General features: G+C 39.9%; 2 protein-coding genes across 8 annotated transcripts in view; both read left to right on the top strand.

Annotated features, from left to right (window-relative positions):
* CaMKII (Calcium/calmodulin-dependent protein kinase II) overlaps positions 1-19,243 on the top strand; it is a 3,892,153-nt gene that overhangs the window by 71,856 nt on the left and 3,801,054 nt on the right. The gene's annotated exons all lie outside the window — the stretch shown is intronic.
* Positions 1,802-15,262, top strand: LOC137235420 (uncharacterized). Of its 2 annotated transcripts, XR_010947889.1 has the most exons (3): positions 1,802-2,533; positions 13,376-14,604; positions 14,670-15,262. XR_010947889.1 is itself a non-coding variant. In XM_067758394.1 (2 exons), the coding sequence occupies exon 2, from the start codon at positions 13,379-13,381 to the stop codon at positions 14,408-14,410; it is 1,032 nt and encodes a 343-aa protein (XP_067614495.1). In that variant the 5' UTR covers positions 1,802-2,533; positions 13,376-13,378; the 3' UTR covers positions 14,411-15,262. The 2 variants fall into 2 exon arrangements, 1 of the variants encoding a protein (XP_067614495.1); XM_067758394.1 differs by having other exon boundaries at positions 13,376-15,262.

Genomic DNA, 19,243 nt, shown 5'->3' with positions numbered 1-19,243 from the left:
TTTTGAATTAGAAGGCAGCTTTTTCACACTACTGGACTGATAATTACTTAATGAATTTGCCGAATAAAAATATGTATAAAAAAGGTGCTAATTTTATGTAAATAATAAATATCGAGTAAAATGAAGATTTTTACAGAACCTGTCTTAAATTTAAAGACTCACCATTAGGTTTGGTTTAGCTGATGGTGTCCTCATAATGCTGAAGCCCCTGGGCGGTGTTGGCTCATCAATCAGATGTCTGTTGGGATGCCCAGGTTTCTAGGTATTCAACAGGAACTGTTTGGTTAGCATATCATTTCTCCCCCTGATGGGGATTATTATCGCCTCATTATGTAGGTGGTGTTCTGGGGACATAAGAAGACAGCCCGTGGCGGTTCTGAGAGCAGTATTTTGGCAGGCCTGTAGCTTCTTCCAGTGAGTAGTTTTTAGGCTTGGCGACCATATAGGGAACGCGTAGCATGCAATCGGCTGGCCAATTGCTTTGTAAGTAGTAATGAGCGTTTATCTTCTCCCCAAGTACTGCCAGCAAGAGATTTGAGGATTTTATTACGGCTCTGGATTTTCGGTACAATTTCGGCTGCATGCTCACACAAATTTATGTAGATCCTGATCAAACGTCACACCCAAGATTTTGGGGTGTAGGACAGTCGGTAGTGTAGTGCCATCGACGTGGATGTTCAAAATGGTCGACATTTGTGACGTCAATGTTGAAAATAAGGTCGCAGAGGATTTAGTCGGCGAAAATGCCAGGTTTTGCGAGGCGAAAAAACTGGAGCGATCAGGGAGGTAGTCGTTTGCGCATTTTTTCGAACCTAACAGCACTTTATCGCCGAATGTGATGGATATTTTGTCCTTGTGCTTTGTTGGGTTCAATAGGGACCTTACGGTAGACCATAGCTTACCCACACCGGTAGAGAGATTACAATGCTTTAGGTGCTCCTCCCATTTCGCCCGCTTGTGGTTATTCGCATGCTGTCTGATGCGTTTGTTAATGTCTGTTATTTCTCTCACTAGAGTTGCGGCATCCGCTGGAAAGTGTGGCCAGATTTCCGCGATTCTTCCGGCGGGAATAAAACGAGTCGACGCGAATTCGACGACCTTACGGAATGCACGTTCCCCTTGATGGGTATCAGTCGGGATTGCGATGGCAGCGAAGCGATTGTCTGTGAACGTTTTGTAATCTCCCCATTTTCCCTTTTTGAAGTTGATGAAAGCGTATAATTTAATTATAATGATAATATATATGTATGAAAGAAGTATAATTTCGTTATTTTGTGAAAATTGTTGCCTGCTCGCATCGCAAAAGCGTTACGCTTTTTTAGATAAACAAACTTACACATTTGGCGAAAATAAACATCAGCTGACTTTTGTTTACGCCATCTTGCATCATTGATTGTGGCGCTGCTACTGTCACGCATAAGCTTTTGTTAAACGCATCTATATGAAAGATGTCATTGTGTCACGGTCTTTATGATGAGTTAATAAAATAACATTTAATTTGGCATTCTACTGCATTGCTATGTAATAGTTGTTTTTGGCTGCCTGTTTATGTACTATATGTAGTATATTTTCAGGCGCTGGTGAAAAAGGATTGCAGTGGGGGTCGAAGTATTGTAACCCTACGTTACAGTTTAAAGGAATGTTAATACATACATGTGTTTTTAACGTAGACCTATTAATCCAGCTTCCTATTCGATTAACAATCACAACCTGGAGCAAGTAGCTGATGGATAACAACCCTACAAAAATTGTTGGATTACGTGTTCCATTTTTTTAATGTTGGAGTTGTTTAGGCCACAGGCCTAAATATATCTCCCCTCCCTTGTAACATAATTTTCTTAGTTATTTTCCTTCGTTTACTACCACCCACATATGCTTGTGATCACTAATACACACAGGCATGTGTGAGGGGTAGTACGTATGTATCTTAGATTTTTACCGCTGTGAGCCCGCGGTACAGCAACTTTGTTGCCGGGAAACCCAACGAAGGAGCTGTATCGTGGGTTAATCGGCTCATGTAGCAAAGAGTCTCGTCCTCTTTTGATCCAGCAGCCAGCAAAGGTACACGTTATCCCACGTTCACGTAAGTTGAAAATTTCCTAAAATATATTTAATATTTTCATTTTCACAACACCTGTTAAAACTTTTCTTAACACTTGTTGTATTTATATAAATAAAAACACACTGTGGATTCCCTTTTTATTAACACGAAACCTTTTTGGTGTTTTTACTTTCTTCCCTGTTTTTCGCCTTAATCAACCTCTAACAAATACGTGGGTGCTCGCCGTTGCCACCACGCATTTGTTCATGGTCCATCTACGCCGAACTAAGAGAACCAGATATATTTATCATACAGTCCACTCCACGTTTTAGCAAGGAACGATATTAATATACACAAAGTTTTGGCCCACAACATCCTATCATTCTTGAGCGACATTAACAACATCCAAACATTTAATATCCAAACAACAACAAACACACAATCATCACATCAGCATCCAGATTTCACTTCAACGAAATTCCATATTCCAAGGTACGTGGTTTAATATATTCCGTGCATAGGGAATAGATGTAAAAAAAAAAAAAAAAAAAAAACAAAAATTTTTTAATAAAAATTCGAAGTGTTAAAATATAACTTTGAAGATTTTAGTGACGCGTAAGTGAATTTGAAATTGGTATATTTTTATTTACATTTGAGTGCATATTAGCAGTGAACATTTTTTTTAATTCGTGCCCTTTCTCGTGCACACACTTATCTCCACAAAAGACAGGCAGTTAGTTAAAGTTTGTACACCTTCACCTTGTGACTATCTGGAACAATCCCCCACCAGCGGTAAGATTGTCCGGACACAGCTCAAGGTAGTACGACACTGCACTGTACCGGTTAACATAACCACAAATTTCAATTTCAACTCAAAGTTCACTGTCACATCACAAAAAATTTTTTGTTCTCAAGCTAAATTGACTAGAAATTAGCGTTAAATAACGTGGTATATTTTATAGGAAATTTGTATTCCATACAAAAAAAACATATCGTTACCAAGTTCAAAATCACTTTTGCTCAATTCCACTAGATACACTGTAATTGCGTTTTTTGTTGTTGTTGTGGTACAAAGCACGTTGACTATAAAACACGTACGATTTTATTGTTTGGGTGGACAATAGGCTTAGTTCTCATACATTTTTTTAATAAAAAAAAAAAAAAATTGAAGAATTCATTTTTCTCACTTGCGGCAATACACAAATCAGTTTTGACTGATCTATTTTTGGTGATATAAAGACACTAATCACGTAAAAGTCTTAATACAGTCCTTGGTTAGGCTCTCTAAAAGTCCATAACGAGCGTTTATATATATTTTTTCACTAACACCACTTTTTCACTAGCCAGTACTTATTGGCTTACACAATTCGTTAACACAGCTGCATTAGCACTTTCTTTTAACAATTACGTGGGTGCGCGCCGTTGCCACCACGCAATTGGACATTCCCTCAAACTACTAGCTTTCTTGCAAGCTTCGGGGCCACTTCACCGAGAAATCTCTCTCGAATACATTCCATCATTCCAGTTCATTTTCAATCAGTACTCTCCGCAAAGGCAATTAATTAATTAATATTGCAATAAATTTTCATTTAATATAATGGATACCTATATACGCCAAGCAGAGGCAGTGACTGAGTTTGAAAATGACTATCATGATATGTCCCCTTCAGACCATACAAAACACACCCTCTTAGTCCAAAAGGAGGAGTTGAAATCGCTATGGGAGAAGGCGAAGCAGACATATGAAGAACTCTTGAGCTCCTCAGAACTGGAGGCAAAAGAGCTGTCGGCCATCAAAAAGAAGCACAAAATTGCATACTTCAGCTTTCTCAAGTGCCAGGCAGCGATGGCTGAACTTTCGGAAAAACTTGAGAAAGCTGAAAAGAAAGAAGAAAGCTCAGGAGACGGAATATCGCGTGCGCCTGCCACCGTGTGATACGGACGTTTTCAAAAGAGATTACCTTTCTTGGCCTTTATTTAGAGACATGTTCACTGCTATATATATACGTAACAAAAACCTCGAAGCAGTAGAAAAATTATATTATTTAAACCAAAAGACTCAAGGTGAGGCCAAAGAGATAGTTGGGCGATGTCCTTTAACGAAAGACGGTTTCGAAACAGCGTGGAAAAATATTTGTGATAGATACGAAAATAAACGTATCTTAGTAAACGCCCAATTAAAAATTCTTTTTAGTTTGAAAGCAGTTGAGAGTGAATGCGGTAGCTCTATAAAGAAACTGCAACGTGAAATAAATAATTGCATCTCGGCGCTCCAATGTTATCATATAGACATATCAAATTGGGATGCAATTATAACATATCTATGTTCCACAAAACTGCCAGAAACCACACTGGCACTCTGGGAACAAACAATTGAAAACAAAACGGAAATTTCAAAATGGGCTGATATGGATAGATTCTTATCCAATCGTTTCCAAACCCTAGAAACCGTGACTGATCTAAGTTTCCAAAACCTCGAAGCCACAAGTATCTCGTTCGACAACAGATACATCTGCTAAAAAATTAGGGTCCTATCAGGCAAGTGCAAGTGTAGCCAAACCTACGTGTAAGATGTGCAAAAGTCCTGCACATCGAATTTCAAAGTGTGAAAAGTTCTTACGTTTAACACCCAATAAACGGTTTGAACAAATTAAGAGCAGCCATGGGTGTATAAACTGCCTTTCTGCTGGCCATTCGGTAACAAAGTGCACCAGTCAAATGAACTGTGCCACATGTCATTTAAGACATCATACGCTGCTTCATATTTCGAATCAGCCAAAACCAACCAATACTTCAGATACTATCGGAGCATCTACCTCACGGGAAGCTCAAATACGACGCAATGCTGAAAGGGAAAATGCTCCGATTAATAATGTGAACTCATGTTTCGCAAATACAAATAAAGGGGTATTACTAGGGACAGCTCGGGTTAATATTCATTTTAATGGTGTTGACTATTCGGCGAGAGCCCTAATAGACTCGGGATCTGAATGTTCATTCATTACCGAGAAACTAAAGCGCAGAATTAACCTGCCATCCAAACACCTGCATGCCCAAGTTTCGGACATCAATAATACAATGTCTGCACAAGTAAAAGAGGCGTGCAACATACAACTGCGGTCACCAACCGACCCATTAATCAAGATCAATACGATCATGCTGGTTTTACCACAATTGACAGGGAATCTTCCAACTTGCCAAATAAACGCAATGACTAGGCAAGCATTCCCTGACTTAGTACTGGCTGACAAACGATTCTTTTTCAATGAGCCAGTCGATCTAATTCTGGGCGGAGACATATACCCCCAAATTATGTTAGGCGGCATTAGGAAAGATGTGCTAAACAGATTAATAGCACAGGAAACGGTGTTCGGCTGAATTCTGACAGGCCGGACAGATGCAGTTGATACAAATAAAACCCTAGTTTCATATTTCAACGAGGTCACTTTAGACAAACAACTGGCGGCTTTCTGGGAGATAGAGGAAATTCCAAAGAAGAGGAGCATCAATAAAGAGGATACTTACTGCGAGGAGCTATACAAATCTACAACAGTTCGGAACAACGATGGCAAATACGTAGTCTCCTTACCCTTTAGGAAAGAGTTTAACTTAGGCCCCTCATTAAGAAGTGCGTGTTCTCAATTCTATCGCAACGAGACACGACTTGCGAAAAACCCAGTCCTTCAAACGGAATACAATAGAGTTGTATCCGAATATGAAACCTTAGGGCACATGAAACAAATAGGCAATATTTCGCCAAACTCAAATGACTGTTACTTCCTACCTCACCATGCTGTTATAAAGGAGGGAAGTACAACGACAAAAGTCAGAGTCGTATTTAATGCATCTTGTCCTACCACTAATGGCAAAAGTCTAAATGATGCCTTATATCCAGGTCCGATTCTTCAATCCGACCTGCCAATTCTTATACTACGTTGGCGGCTGTTCAAATACGTATTTAACAGCGACATAGAAAAAATGTATCGCCAAATATGGGTCAATGAAGACCAAACAAAATATCAGCGAATCATATTTCGCAAATGCCCCAAAAACCCAATTAACATTTATGAATTGAAAACGGTAACCTTTGGGGTTAATTGTGCTCCGTATCTTGCGATTCGGACACTACACCAACTGGCTGATGACGTGGAGACATCGCATCCAATGGCAGCAGATATCCTGCGGAATTGCATGTACGTTGATGATGTACTCGCCGGTGGACACAGCATTGAAATTGCAATAAAGGCTAGGGATGAAATTTCATCGGCATTGCAATCGGCAGGTTTCCCATTGCGAAAATGGACGTCCAACTGCAAGAAAATTTTACAGGGTATACCGAAGCAACACTTATTAAGCGAAGATTTTCTTGAGTTTGAAGACACCAGCATGGTAAAAGCACTCGGCATTAAGTGGAACGCGCATTCTGACTTATTCTATTTTACTGCTAAACCTTTTGAAAACAGCGATGCCATCACAAAAAGGGCTATACTTTCTGCGATTGCAAAGCTGTTCGACCCTCTTGGCTGGCTGGCACCAGTGGTAATTGTAGCCAAGATTATAATGCAAAATATTTGGTTGGAAGGCACGGGTTGGGACGAAGAAGTATCACAAACTACTCTAGATCGTTGGACCGCATTTATGCAAGAATACGGAAAAATCAACGATATCCGCATATCGCGATGGGTTCATTTTACCCCAAAGGACAGCGTCGAAATACATGGATTCACCGATGCCTCGGAAAAAGCATATGCCGCCACTGTTTTCCTGAGGGTACAAACAAAGGATCAAGTATTCACCAACCTGTTGATGGCCAAAACGAGAGTAGCCCCGGTCAAAACCATATCATTGCCACGACTGGAACTATGCGGCGCAGTCCTACTTGCAGAAATTATAGAGTCGGCCATAGAAAGTATGCAACTTTCAAACATTAAAGTAACCCTTTGGACAGATTCGACTATAGTACTGGCATGGATCCGAAAACCACCACGTTCGTGGTCAACGTTCGTGGCACATCGAATAACTAAAATCATCGATAAAGTAGGAGACAAAGTATTGCGGCACGTAGACTCCGCGTCAAATCCTGCAGATTTGGCGAGCAGAGGCCTCTACGCTTCGGACCTAATCAACAATTCTTTGTGGTGGCAGGGACCTTCTTGGTTACATGAAGACAACGAAAATTGGCCAACACAAGAAGAAGATTACAATACGAATATGGAGGAAAAGAGGGTGAAAGTTCATACAACTTCGGTAAAAAATAACTTTGATATTCTGGATAGGTTTTCCGATCTACCGAGGGCTTTGCGGGTTATATCCTATATTCTTCGGTTTTTCCAGAATACGCACCCAACAACTAAAGCCTCTTTTAAAAGGGATTCTGATTCGATAGCTCCTGACGAAATAGAAAAAACAACACGAAGATTGATAAAAATATGCCAGAGGGAACATTATCAAGAAGAGTACGCAAATTTGAAGTCAGGAAAACTAATAAATGGGAAGAGTGAGATTTTACCCCTGAACCCATATATAGATGACGAAGGCATCATTCGAGCTGGGGGCGGACTGGGGCATCCAAAGACATGTCCCATAAAGAAAGTCATGCCATTATTCTTCCTTGTACTTGCAGGTTATCCAGACTTATAGTTCAATCCTCTGATCAGCTGATGCTACGTCATATCCGCACTCAGTACTGGATCCCACGCGTTAAAGTCATGATAAGGTCGGTTATCCACAACTGTAAGGTCTGTACTATTTACAGGAAGTGGACGCAAATGCAACTTATGGGGATCCTTCCGAAAGAGCGCACCACCTTTACTAGGGCCTTCACCAACACTGGGGTAGATTTCGCGGGACCATTCGATATAAAATCCTACCGAGGGAGGGGATGTCGAATTTCAAAAGGATATGTTTGCCTGTTTGTCTGATTTTCGACGAACGCCATCCATCTCGAAGCGACAAACGACCTTAGTACCGGGTCGTTCCTAGCTGCCTTCGCCAGATTTGTATCCAGACGAGGCTGTCCGAAAAACGTTTACTCCGACAATGGTACTAACTTTGTCGGAGCTTCTCGATCTTTGCGATCCGAGTTTAAAGCATTTCTGCGTGAAGCAAGGGACGGAACGTTGACTAAATATAGCCATCACATTACAGAATGGCATTTTATACCGCCAAGCGCTCCTCACATGGGAGGTTTGTGGGAAGCGGGGGTAAAAAGTTTTAAGACCCACTTTAAAAAGATCGCGTCAGATCATAAATATACTCTCGAAGAGTTTACAACCCTCTTATGTCGAATTGAGGCCTGCCTCAACTCGAGGCCTCTAATTCCCTCATCCAACGACCCTTCCGACCTAGAGCCGCTTACTCCCGGCCATTTTCTCGTAGGTGAGCATCTTTTAGCTCCACCTGAACTCGACTGTAGTGAAAACCCTGCCTCCATTGTAAACCGATGGCAAAAGATGAAAGCCCTTCATCAGAGCTTTTGCAAAAGATGGAAATCGGAATCGAGATCCAGAAAAGGTATAAATGGAAACATCCACAATCCAACTTAAAACCCGGGGACCTAGTCGTCATAAAAGAGGATAACCTACAACCAAACGAGTGGAGAATGGGGACAGTCGTCAACACACATCCAGGTTCCGATAACCGTGTACGTGTTGTTGACGTCAATACAATTAAGGGACAAATTAGCAGACCAATTCCGAAACTGGTACTACTTCCGCCCAACGACAACGAAAATGAACCTTAATAATGCATATTCCTTTATCCCAAAAAACCCAGCTCTCGTTCACCCCGAACGAGGCCAACACACCCTAACGCAGATAAACTACCTGCCACAGAATACAATTGAATTAGCAATTGCAACGATTTGGCAGGACTACAACCTTACATATTACTTTACACTATTTCCGAAAAAAAAAAAAAAAAATAATAATAATACAATTTCCAACTACCTTTCTACCTCGAAGGCTAAGTTTAGATTCAAATTGTAAAAAAGGTTTTAAGCTGGTCAATTGAAATAATAGCCTTCCAGTTATTCAAGTAGTTTGTTATAATAGAAAGCCTTAAATCATCTTCATGGTGTCCAAACATAACACAATCTATCGCTTTCTTCTATATGTCCTACTTATTTCGCTATTATTGTAAAATGGACTTTGCGAATGAACACATTGCGCATTGACCAAAGAGAGCAAATTGTGGGTATTTTGGTCGACAGAACGAAAACAGATACTAGAGCCTTGAGCTATTTGAATTTAAATACATCAAAGTACATAGGTCTATCGGCGATTTGGTTGGAGCTTCATAATTCCGAAAAATTATGTCTATTTCCAGATTTGTACTCAATTTTCTTTGCTATCAAGAAAGCTAAAACTACCCATAGGGCCTACGTTAATTGACTGTAATTACAAACTATTATGTTTAGAAGAGTATTTTTTCATAGAAAATATAGAAAAATATTATATTACTCTTGCGACTGCCTACCCTCAGACCAGTACAGATACCGTGTTCCATCCGGCCACCACCATATACCGCCAAGAAGAGTATATGATGGAACTTGTATTAAGAGCTTTATAATGAATTGCCTTTTCCCTAATTGTTTAATCACCAATTGAGGACGATAGAATGTAGGTTAGTACCTTCTCATGCAGTCCCTTTATATGGTACATTGGCAACACCTATTTAGAACGATGACAATTTTCAGAAGAGGAATGTTGAAATATTTCTCATTTGCTTCTTTATTATTCAATTTTTAGGCAAATTTCAATAGAAAATCCTTTTCCAGTTAACTTCTTTGTGGATTATTACTATTTAAATAATGAAGAGGCGGGTCATCACAGACAATACTAAATTTTTGTGTTGATATCTTGAATTGACTTTAATTAAAAGTAAGCCACATTCCTTCCTTTCCTAAGGAGTGATTGAATGAAGAAACAGAGTTCTTAAATCGTTGATTCAAGATTTCAAATGATTTCACACTTTTAAAGCTCTGGTTTCAAAATTAACTATTTAACCGAATAGCAGGGAGGTGTCCTTAGCGTAATATGGCAAAATACCGGGGTTTAACTCGTATCATTCATATTCTTCACTTTTTTATCGTAACTGATCTCTACTCACATTTAACAACGTAAAAATCATTCATATGTACGTGTCAGAAAACGGCTAAGAATGTAAATATCCCTTGGTTTATTACTTGAAAGCGTGGATAGTGTCCGATTGGAAAGCAAGAATGGTTTTGATTCTGGCTTGGGTATTTCAAGCGGTTAATTATCTTGTAATCGCTAAATTTCTTCCGGCAAATCATATTGCGCTTCAACATGATCTGCGCTTCTTACAGCTAAAAGAATTTTTTTTTGTTGCGCATTGGTGGCATTTAATTGTACAGCTCTTAAACTATATAGCTTTGATAAAACTTCCGTTGTTCAAGTGTAGCTTTGTCAGCACGTATACGGCGCTTGCGATGCGCTAGGATCGACACAGTTTTGCCAGGTAACTTATTCGGTACCGCGTATTTGTCAGACATTTTTATGAATCATCTTCAAATAACAGATAAATATACAACTGGCAAAATTTTAAACACGTACAGTTGTTGAGTGGCGATGTAGTACTGTTAAGAAGTGCAACACAGCAACATGTAGGTTACTGCGAATCGACATTTCCCGTGAGTTAGAACTATTTCAGGGCTTATTGCCTGACATTAACTTAAACTCTACCACACTTTTGAATTACCAACAAGGAACCGTTTCGATTATGTATTAATGGGTTTGTGCATTTATCAATGATTACGAGCATGCTGCAAACAAGCGGCGGTATACTTTGCCAAAGTGATACGCACCACCCTTTTTGTGGGAACAAGCACACCCTCATTGAAAGCTAGCAGTAACCTAGCGGGAAGGAGGGAACGCATTATATAGGTCAAAGTGGCACTAAATAAACGAATCTAATCAAGGTAGGCCAACGGTATTCTCAAGCCATATCCGCAGCCCCGGCATAAACGGAAGCGTTAGCTTTGGCTTATGCAATTGGGCTAGGTTATTGCAAGAATGGCAATACTATCAGCAGGCGTATGATTGTTGTTGTGCGCTAGAAACAAACAAATATCCACAACGCGTGTTGCATAAAGTTCAAACTCGGCAGGCATTTTGTGCACTGAATTTAAAGGATAATGCAAAATTTACATCATATTTGACAAAAGTGGAGGGTAGTAGTGTAAATGAAATTTTACCCAACGGGTAGAATAATTGAAAACAGGTTGAGGGTTTACTCAACGAAGAAAAAACCAAAGTCAACAGAACCGAAAAAGAAAAGGAACTTGATGTGCCAAATATAGAAGCTACAGAAATCACTGATTCGAACGATGCTAGAAGTGGCCGATATATGATAGCTGCTAGACCAGTCAAATCTGGCGAAGTCATATTTAGTGAAACTCTTAGTCTGGTACCCGTAGTTGCCTATCGTATGTGTGAGCAAAGCGATTCAATGCTAATAATACCTTTACCCTGTAAGGGATGCAATGGTCGAGTTATTTATTGCTCATTAAATGTCGCAAAGCAAACCTTAATGTTCATCAAACTGACTGTATAGAACGTCGTATTGGATATATTGGACAATTTATAGTCAATGCACATACCTCTATTTCCATTATACCAACTTGCACGATTTATAACCATCCTCAAGTAATTTCACAGGATTGCTCTTACTACCCGAATTATGGACAAAACCATTTCATCTACGACGTGGTTTCCTTTTTTTACATGTTTTTTGTTCAGAAGTTTGCGCTGTAAATGCACCATATCTAAGCATTTGTGATCATGCCTGTGCTCCCACGATGCGTCATAAATTTTCTGAAAAAAGTTTGTATGCATTAGCTGAAGAATATTGAAATAGGTGCTGAAATTTTTAACTGCTATACCACAAATTATCGTAGCTCGGTGAGAAATGAACACCGGAATCATTTAGAAAATATTTATAATTTCAAATGTAATTGTGCGTAGCCTTTTGCTCCCGAGCTAACCGAAATCTTTGCATTTGAAGTGTGCCCATTACAGCTGGCCTGTATTCAGTGTGCATGATGTGTTGAAGTCCGACTATGACAATGCGACGTGCTTCTTGAAATGGTGTTTTATCGCTGAGTCGTGGATTCATACCCGCTAGAATGCCAGCAATGCAACGGTGTATACTGTCAGCAAAAAGATCCTGATGCAGATTATTTAAAACGTTATTTATAAATGCCGTAAAGAATGTGTGCCAAATGCTAATGTAAAAAGAAAAATCTTTGAACTGGTGGGCAAGGGATGATGAATGCGGTCGTGTACCATTGAATGCCGTAACTTGCACGTACTGCACTAAAATTAATAATTTGCACGCCGCAATGACGTCAACCAAACGTGACAAGCTTTCCCAAACCATATTTTGAGGAAATACGTGCTTTAAGACGGTTGAGATCGACATCCTTTTTATTCTGAAAAGAAAAGAAGAAATTAATTAATGAAAAATACTACAACAGTTTACGAGCTATATACTCACCACCGCGTGTTTTGTATCAATGACATTTTTTTTTTCTCATTCAGGAAATGGAAAGCGTAGCAGATGTCAAAATCTCTACATTTAATGTCTGACTGTCAATGATTATTGCAATACAAACGTTAGGCCTCATGCGCAAGAATCTCGCGCACTACACGTCACGCACTACATGCGCACTACACGTCACGCACTACATGCCGCGCTACACGTCACGCACTACATGCCGCACGAAATATCGCGCACAACACGCCACACATGTCGCGTATTACATATCTCGATCAATCATTCATGTGGTCGAGATTTAAAATACCTAATTCCACGAATCTCAACATTATCGACAATACACGTCAAAAATAATGTTGAATGGTGGACAACTCTGTAATACCTTTTCAGCCAGGTTTCGAACCGTTCCGTGTGGTGGCAGGCCACTTGTTGTGAAAACAAAGTTCACCACAAATCAAAAATAAATTTTTAGGACTACTTTCGGCGACATCTACCGACCAAAATTAAATTCTAAATAAACTAGTCCTAAAAGTCGGCGTCAGATAGAATTTAGCATTGCGTACGACTCCAACTTTGACAAAGGTCGTATTTTATTTTGTTTCTTCAAGGGTCACAAATTGGGTTTGACGTTAAATTCAGGGCTGAAGTTTGGGGTAAACTGCTAACTGACGCCGCCCTAAGGCATCATTTACATGTACGGTTATTGAAATCACATACGATTTTTCCCCTTTTTTGCTTTTCCGCTACCTTGTGCCACCCAAACAGAACCCACCCAATTAATGTGGTCATGATCAATGTTACCGATATTCTTTGCAGATCATGACCCGTTTCGAAACTCTATTGGCGAAGTCAGAGGGAAGCGCCAAGCGCTTCGACGTCGCCTGCCAGCTCTGTGGTAGAAATCATAGTATGAGGCTCTGCGCTGAGTACAGAAGCAAGTCGCCTGAAGAAAGGTTACGGGCTGTTCTACTACATAAATACTGCCCGAATTGTTTGTCGCCGTTTCATCGCGTTGACAACTGCAAAAGCAAATATCGATGCAAAAGGTGTAACGAGAAGCACCATACTACGCTTCACCTCGAGGACCAACGTCCTGCACGCGCAGAAACCATTGTCGTCGGCGACGACAACCAATCGGACGACGAGTTGTCGATCCACTTATCGGGACCAACTAAGTCTTGGGCCCAACAAGTCGAGGAGGCAGAGTTGGAAGAAGAAATGGCTAGAGCCGAACAAAACCCCTCAACCAGCAATCTTGGGAAGCGTAGTTTTCGGCCGCTGCTACAGCATGAACGGAAGGCGGAGAAGTTCAAGAAAGAACGACAAGGACAAGACAATTGGCGGCAGCAGGACACCGAACTCCATACCACATCATCGAAGGGAAGCGCTGCCAATGGTCGGCCCAGAGCAACTAAACGCGTAACGAGACAAAATCGAAACAAAACCGCGCCATATCAAAGTAACGCGAGCAAAGTCGACAGTAGACGAGCGCTATTACACGCCGTACCAGCCGGTTTCCGAACGGGACGCCTATCCCAGACAACGGCCCCATCACCCATCATGCGGACATTTGTGCCCATCGCACCGACTGCCGTCGTACGGATCGAATCGCGGGGCCACTTGCATTTGGTTCGAGCTATAGTCGATCCCTGCGCCACAAGCACAATTGTCGATGCAGAGCTGGTTCGCGACCTACAGTTAGAGCGTCAAGGATCAGGACAATGCACAATAATCCTTCGCGGGAAATTCGGGTCATCCACACACTTGACCACTCAAGCCAGCATAGTTGCAAGCCACTATCGGTTGAGTCCGCCATCAAATGTAGATCAAAAGATTGCCAATCCATTCTAATTCATGCGGCTGGCCGACCCACATTTCTACCGCTCATCGCCAATTCGGCTTACACTCGGCGCAGATATATACGCCGAAATGATGGTGAGCTGAACGCCAGCAACAACAGTTGGCGGTCTCCTGACCCAACCGACCGTATTCGGGCTGGTAGTCTCAGGAGCCTGCCAAAAATAGGAGTTTTTTCATAAAAATAAGTAATTACAGCACGGAATTTAAAACCACGTACGTATATCTAATAACTTCTTTTCTTTTTCCACAGGAGAGCGAAACATGAGGTCAACCATCTGGCATGCAGTGCTTGCAGTCCGCATCTGCACTGCCTTCTTTCGTTACAGCGCCTTACTGGACGTGCGATCACGTGGCATCCCTTTTTTTTAATTTTTTCGTTGTTGCTTAGCAAGGGGGCCGGTATGTTTAGGCCACAGGCCTAAATATATCTCCCCTCCCTCGTAAAATAATTTTCTTAGTTATTTTCCTTCGTTTACTACCACCCACATATGCTTGTGATGACTAATGCACACAGGCATGTGTGAGTGGTAGTACGTATGTATCTTAGATTTTTACCGCTGTTAGCTCGCGGTACAGCAACTTTGTTGCCGGGAAACCCAACGAAGGAGATGTATCGTGGGTTCATCGGCTCATGTAGCAAACAGTCTCGTCCTCTTTTGATCCAGCAGCCAGCAAAGGTACACGTTATCCCACGTTCACGTAAGTTGAAAATTTCCTAAAATATATTTAATATTTTCATTTTCACAACACCTGTTAAAACTTTTCTTAACACTTGTTGTATTTATATCAATAAAAACACACTGTGGATTACCTTTTTATTACCACGAAACCTTTTTGGTGTTTTTACTTTCTTCCCTGTTTCTCGCCTTAATGAACCTCTAACAAATACGTGGGTGCGCGCCGTTGCCACCATGCATTTGTTCAGGAGTACTTTAACAATACCCCTTTGCAATGCGTTTGCGGAACACCATCAGCCGATCATTGCTCGTGTTTTAACGACCGTGAGTACGACACGATGAGGATCGAACAGAGTTTCCAAAAGTAAAATATTGCATACAAATAACTGATAATAAAATTTTACTATGGTAACTCTGATAAAATGCAACCGCGCACCTGGTTTTATGTATACATACTATAGTATAGAGAAATATTCCATTTTAAAACCAAATTGTTTTAATTCCAATTTAATTCAAAAATATAATACTATAACATAATATTTACATATATCTACTAAATAAAATACAAATACATACTACCTACACCCGAAGACAGACATAAATATAGTTAAACAATGGAAAATCAACCACCAAAATTGCAGATATTTAAAGCTCGCGCAGGAGTACTTTGGCATATGATCCTCTGTGGGTGCTCCATGGAGTACTACAGTGAAAGTACTTTGGAAAGTACTCTCACGTATGTACTCTATGAAATACTCACAAACAAAGGGAGAGTTGAGTCACCTACTCCTCTCCTAGGACATCGCAATGTTAATTGGAGCATATTTTTTGTATAAATACAGATTAGTTTTGGAACACTCCTATACTCCTAAAGGAGTATTCCTTACACTATTTATGGAGTAATCGCGTTTTTTGAAGGGAAGCTTAGTTTTAGCCTTCATATTAATGCAACTGTCAATAAGGCTAGAGGTGTTGTAGCATTCGTAACGCAATGGTCAAAAGAATTTAGCGATCCTTATGTTACAAAAACCCTTTTTCAGCAGTGCTTAGACCGATAATAGAATGTGCATCGATAGAAAGGAATCCGCGTTATCAATTTTATGCAGATAGGTTAGAATCAATTCAAAAACTACTTTTGCTTTTTCCCCTAAGAGATTGTCTTCCCTATTCTGCATTTCGACTTGGATTGGAATTTTTTCGGTTTGGCAACTTTGGTACTCTGTGTTCCAATCTCTTTCGATCCAACTTCGAATCATTCGATTTTGTGTATTCTGCATCTCGATCTTAGTTCGGTTTTTCTATGTTGCAAATTTGGTGGCGGAAAAATATTTTCTTTTTATTTTTTTATTAATTTATAACAAACATGTAAGTAAAACTTGTTGAGAAACGTAAAAGGCTTGATGGTGATTGTTTTTTTATATGTTTCCATCACAAGTGCAGTATGAGAGGTTGGCCAATTTAATGGCAACAAAGCGGGATATGATGACTCCTGGGAAGCCAGCCTTCGCATTAAATTCTTGCTTCGCATGTATTTTCTCCTCTTAACTTTGTTCAAATGTTATCCACTGAGGGCATAATTTTGGTTGCATTATATCCAGAAACGTAGACAGTGACTTTGACACTGTTGACTCTCCCATTCGTACATTATAATCCGCCCCTATTCCATGCTGGTAACTGCCTTCTGCAAAAAATCCCATAGCAGCTACTAAAATATTAAGGGCAGATTTCGATGCCGAATTTGCCCCGCAAAAGTATCTAACACATACTTGAAAGCATCCTTATTAAGCCGAAAGTTTTTTTTTGACCCTAAATAAGAAAATAAGTCATTAAACTTTACCACTTTTAAGTTGGATTTCTTACAACTCGTCACTCATCTCAAATGGATTAGGCAAATCTCGCAATATTTGCATTTCCATTCTCGCCTGGCCATTTTCGTATGCGTTGCTTTCCAACTCCACAAATAATGCCACGGCTATTGATTCCATTATAATAGACAGCTATAATTTGTGTCTGTTCGTTGGGTCCAGCTATATGCCAAAGCAAGCTACCGGAGTAGAGGAAGGTGAAGCGAAAACGTAAACAATCCTTGCGGAAAGAATCAATAAATCTTTATAAATTATTTTAGGCCAGTGCAATGAAATTAGCATCCATAAAGTTCAGAAAATGTCAACTATATTCGTGCAGGAATCCGTTTTAACAAAACTTGGATGTCTGATTTCGAAAAATCATTGGTCTTCCTCTTCTCGTTACAATTCCGTCGTAATGCAGAATACCCAACTTCGTTTAAAGCGGAGCGTAGAACGGTAACGGGCTGTGTAATTGGGACTCCTTGTATAATGTACCCGCTTATACTAATCCGGTGAAACTTATTATAGCCTTTAATGTCATAGAGAGATGCTTGGAGTCATTTTTATGATCAAATTAGTGACGATTCGGTAATGTTCTTTCTGGTCCAACTATACATTTTACACCTCTTTTCCTGAAACAATGTAGAGCCAATTTGTAATTAATTGAGCCCTTCCGCAGTCTTTCTTCCTTCACTAATTTGAATACTGGTGATTTTTCTATAAAAAAGTGTTCGCTATTTACAAACTAACTATATGATCACATCTCAATGTTTGCTCTAAAAATATTTTCCATCTCATTTGAAAATCTCTTAAAACTCAGATGCTTAACATTGTTATATAAAGTCATAGTTACACATGAGCCAGATTATTTGAAGGAGCGTTTTAGTTTCATGAGATCCTCTCGATCACTCGCTATCTGTAGCATGAAATATATTTGCTCGGTTACCGAGCGACAGTTTTTTGTTGTCACAGTTCGCCTTTGGAATAATCTACCAATAGCTATTAGAGGTTTGAAAAACACAACCCGGTTCAAACACGAAGTTATGCAACACTTTGCCAAATTATTTGTATACCTCTCTCTCTATTGCTTCATTGTATATGTTTTTCATCTATTCTAAGTACTCCGAATATTGTTTTTCTTCAAATATTCTCTAGTTATATTCAGCTTAGTTATCCACTTAACTGGTTAAGGATTATTTTATTTTTAAGTTTTTGTATGTGTTGTGTAAAATTATCACTTATTAACCAGGTAACCCGATATGAAGGCATACATGAATTGGTTTCAATATTATAAGTTTTTATTTAAAATGTTAATGTGTAAGATATCATGCACTGTAAATATAACAATTGGTTGTTGGGTGTGATTAAAGAATAAAGATAAAGATTTCAAGCTGAAAACGAAAAAAACTCTTTGTCACAAGCACAACTCAATGATTGGATAAGGGATTTGGAATTGTCAAAGGAAAAGGCCGAACTAAACGCTTCTCGTATGCAACAATTTAAATTTGTTTCATACGATGTTAAGGTAACATATTACAGAACTCGTCGCGAACAATTTTCCAAGTAGGTACTATACGGACAGTGTTTGTTACTGCAAAGACATTGCTGGTCTATTAAAAACAGTTTGGTGAACCATATGATTCAAAAGAGTGGCGATTGTTCATAGACGGCAATAAATTAAGTTTAAAGGCCATATTATTGCATATTGGCAACCAAAAGCCAAAACAATGTCGTCAGAAATAACATCTAAAATTGAAGCACAAGAGTCATGTATATGAGAAATGTCGGCGCAAATTTCAGCACAGGTATCATCGCACAGCTCTGCACAACGGGAAGCGCTTATGGAAGAGAAACTAAAGCAGTTTCAGGAAGGGTTCAGTGGTCGACAAGATAAAATGGAGGCCGAGATAAATGCTTTCTTCAGGAGTTACAATTGAACCGTCCAAACACTTCAACGTCTACTCTGAAGGTAAAATCCCCAACGTTTGACGGTTCTGTTCCTCTCAAGGTATTAAAGCTCCAATTTGAGAAGACGTCAGCACCGAACAACTGGAATGCAGAAGATAAAGTTGCTGCATTGTTCGGGGCTTTAAAAGGACCAGCTGCTGAGATCTTACAGACCATCCCATAGTACGAACGTAACAGTTTTAAGCATTGATGGCCGCTGTAGAAACAGATGTATCAAATAGATTTGCAAAACCGTTACCAAAAAGCTAATGAGACTTTGCAAGAGTTGGCTTCCTATGTTGAAAGGTTGGCTCATTTGGCAAATGCGGACGCACCCGTGGAATACACCGAAA

Source organism: Eurosta solidaginis, chromosome X (genome assembly GCF_040869045.1).
Source record: "Eurosta solidaginis isolate ZX-2024a chromosome X, ASM4086904v1, whole genome shotgun sequence".
Taxonomy (NCBI): Eukaryota; Metazoa; Arthropoda; class Insecta; order Diptera; family Tephritidae; genus Eurosta; species Eurosta solidaginis.
The sequence above is the reverse complement of the archived record's forward strand: the minus strand, read 5'-3'. Positions and strand labels throughout refer to the sequence as shown.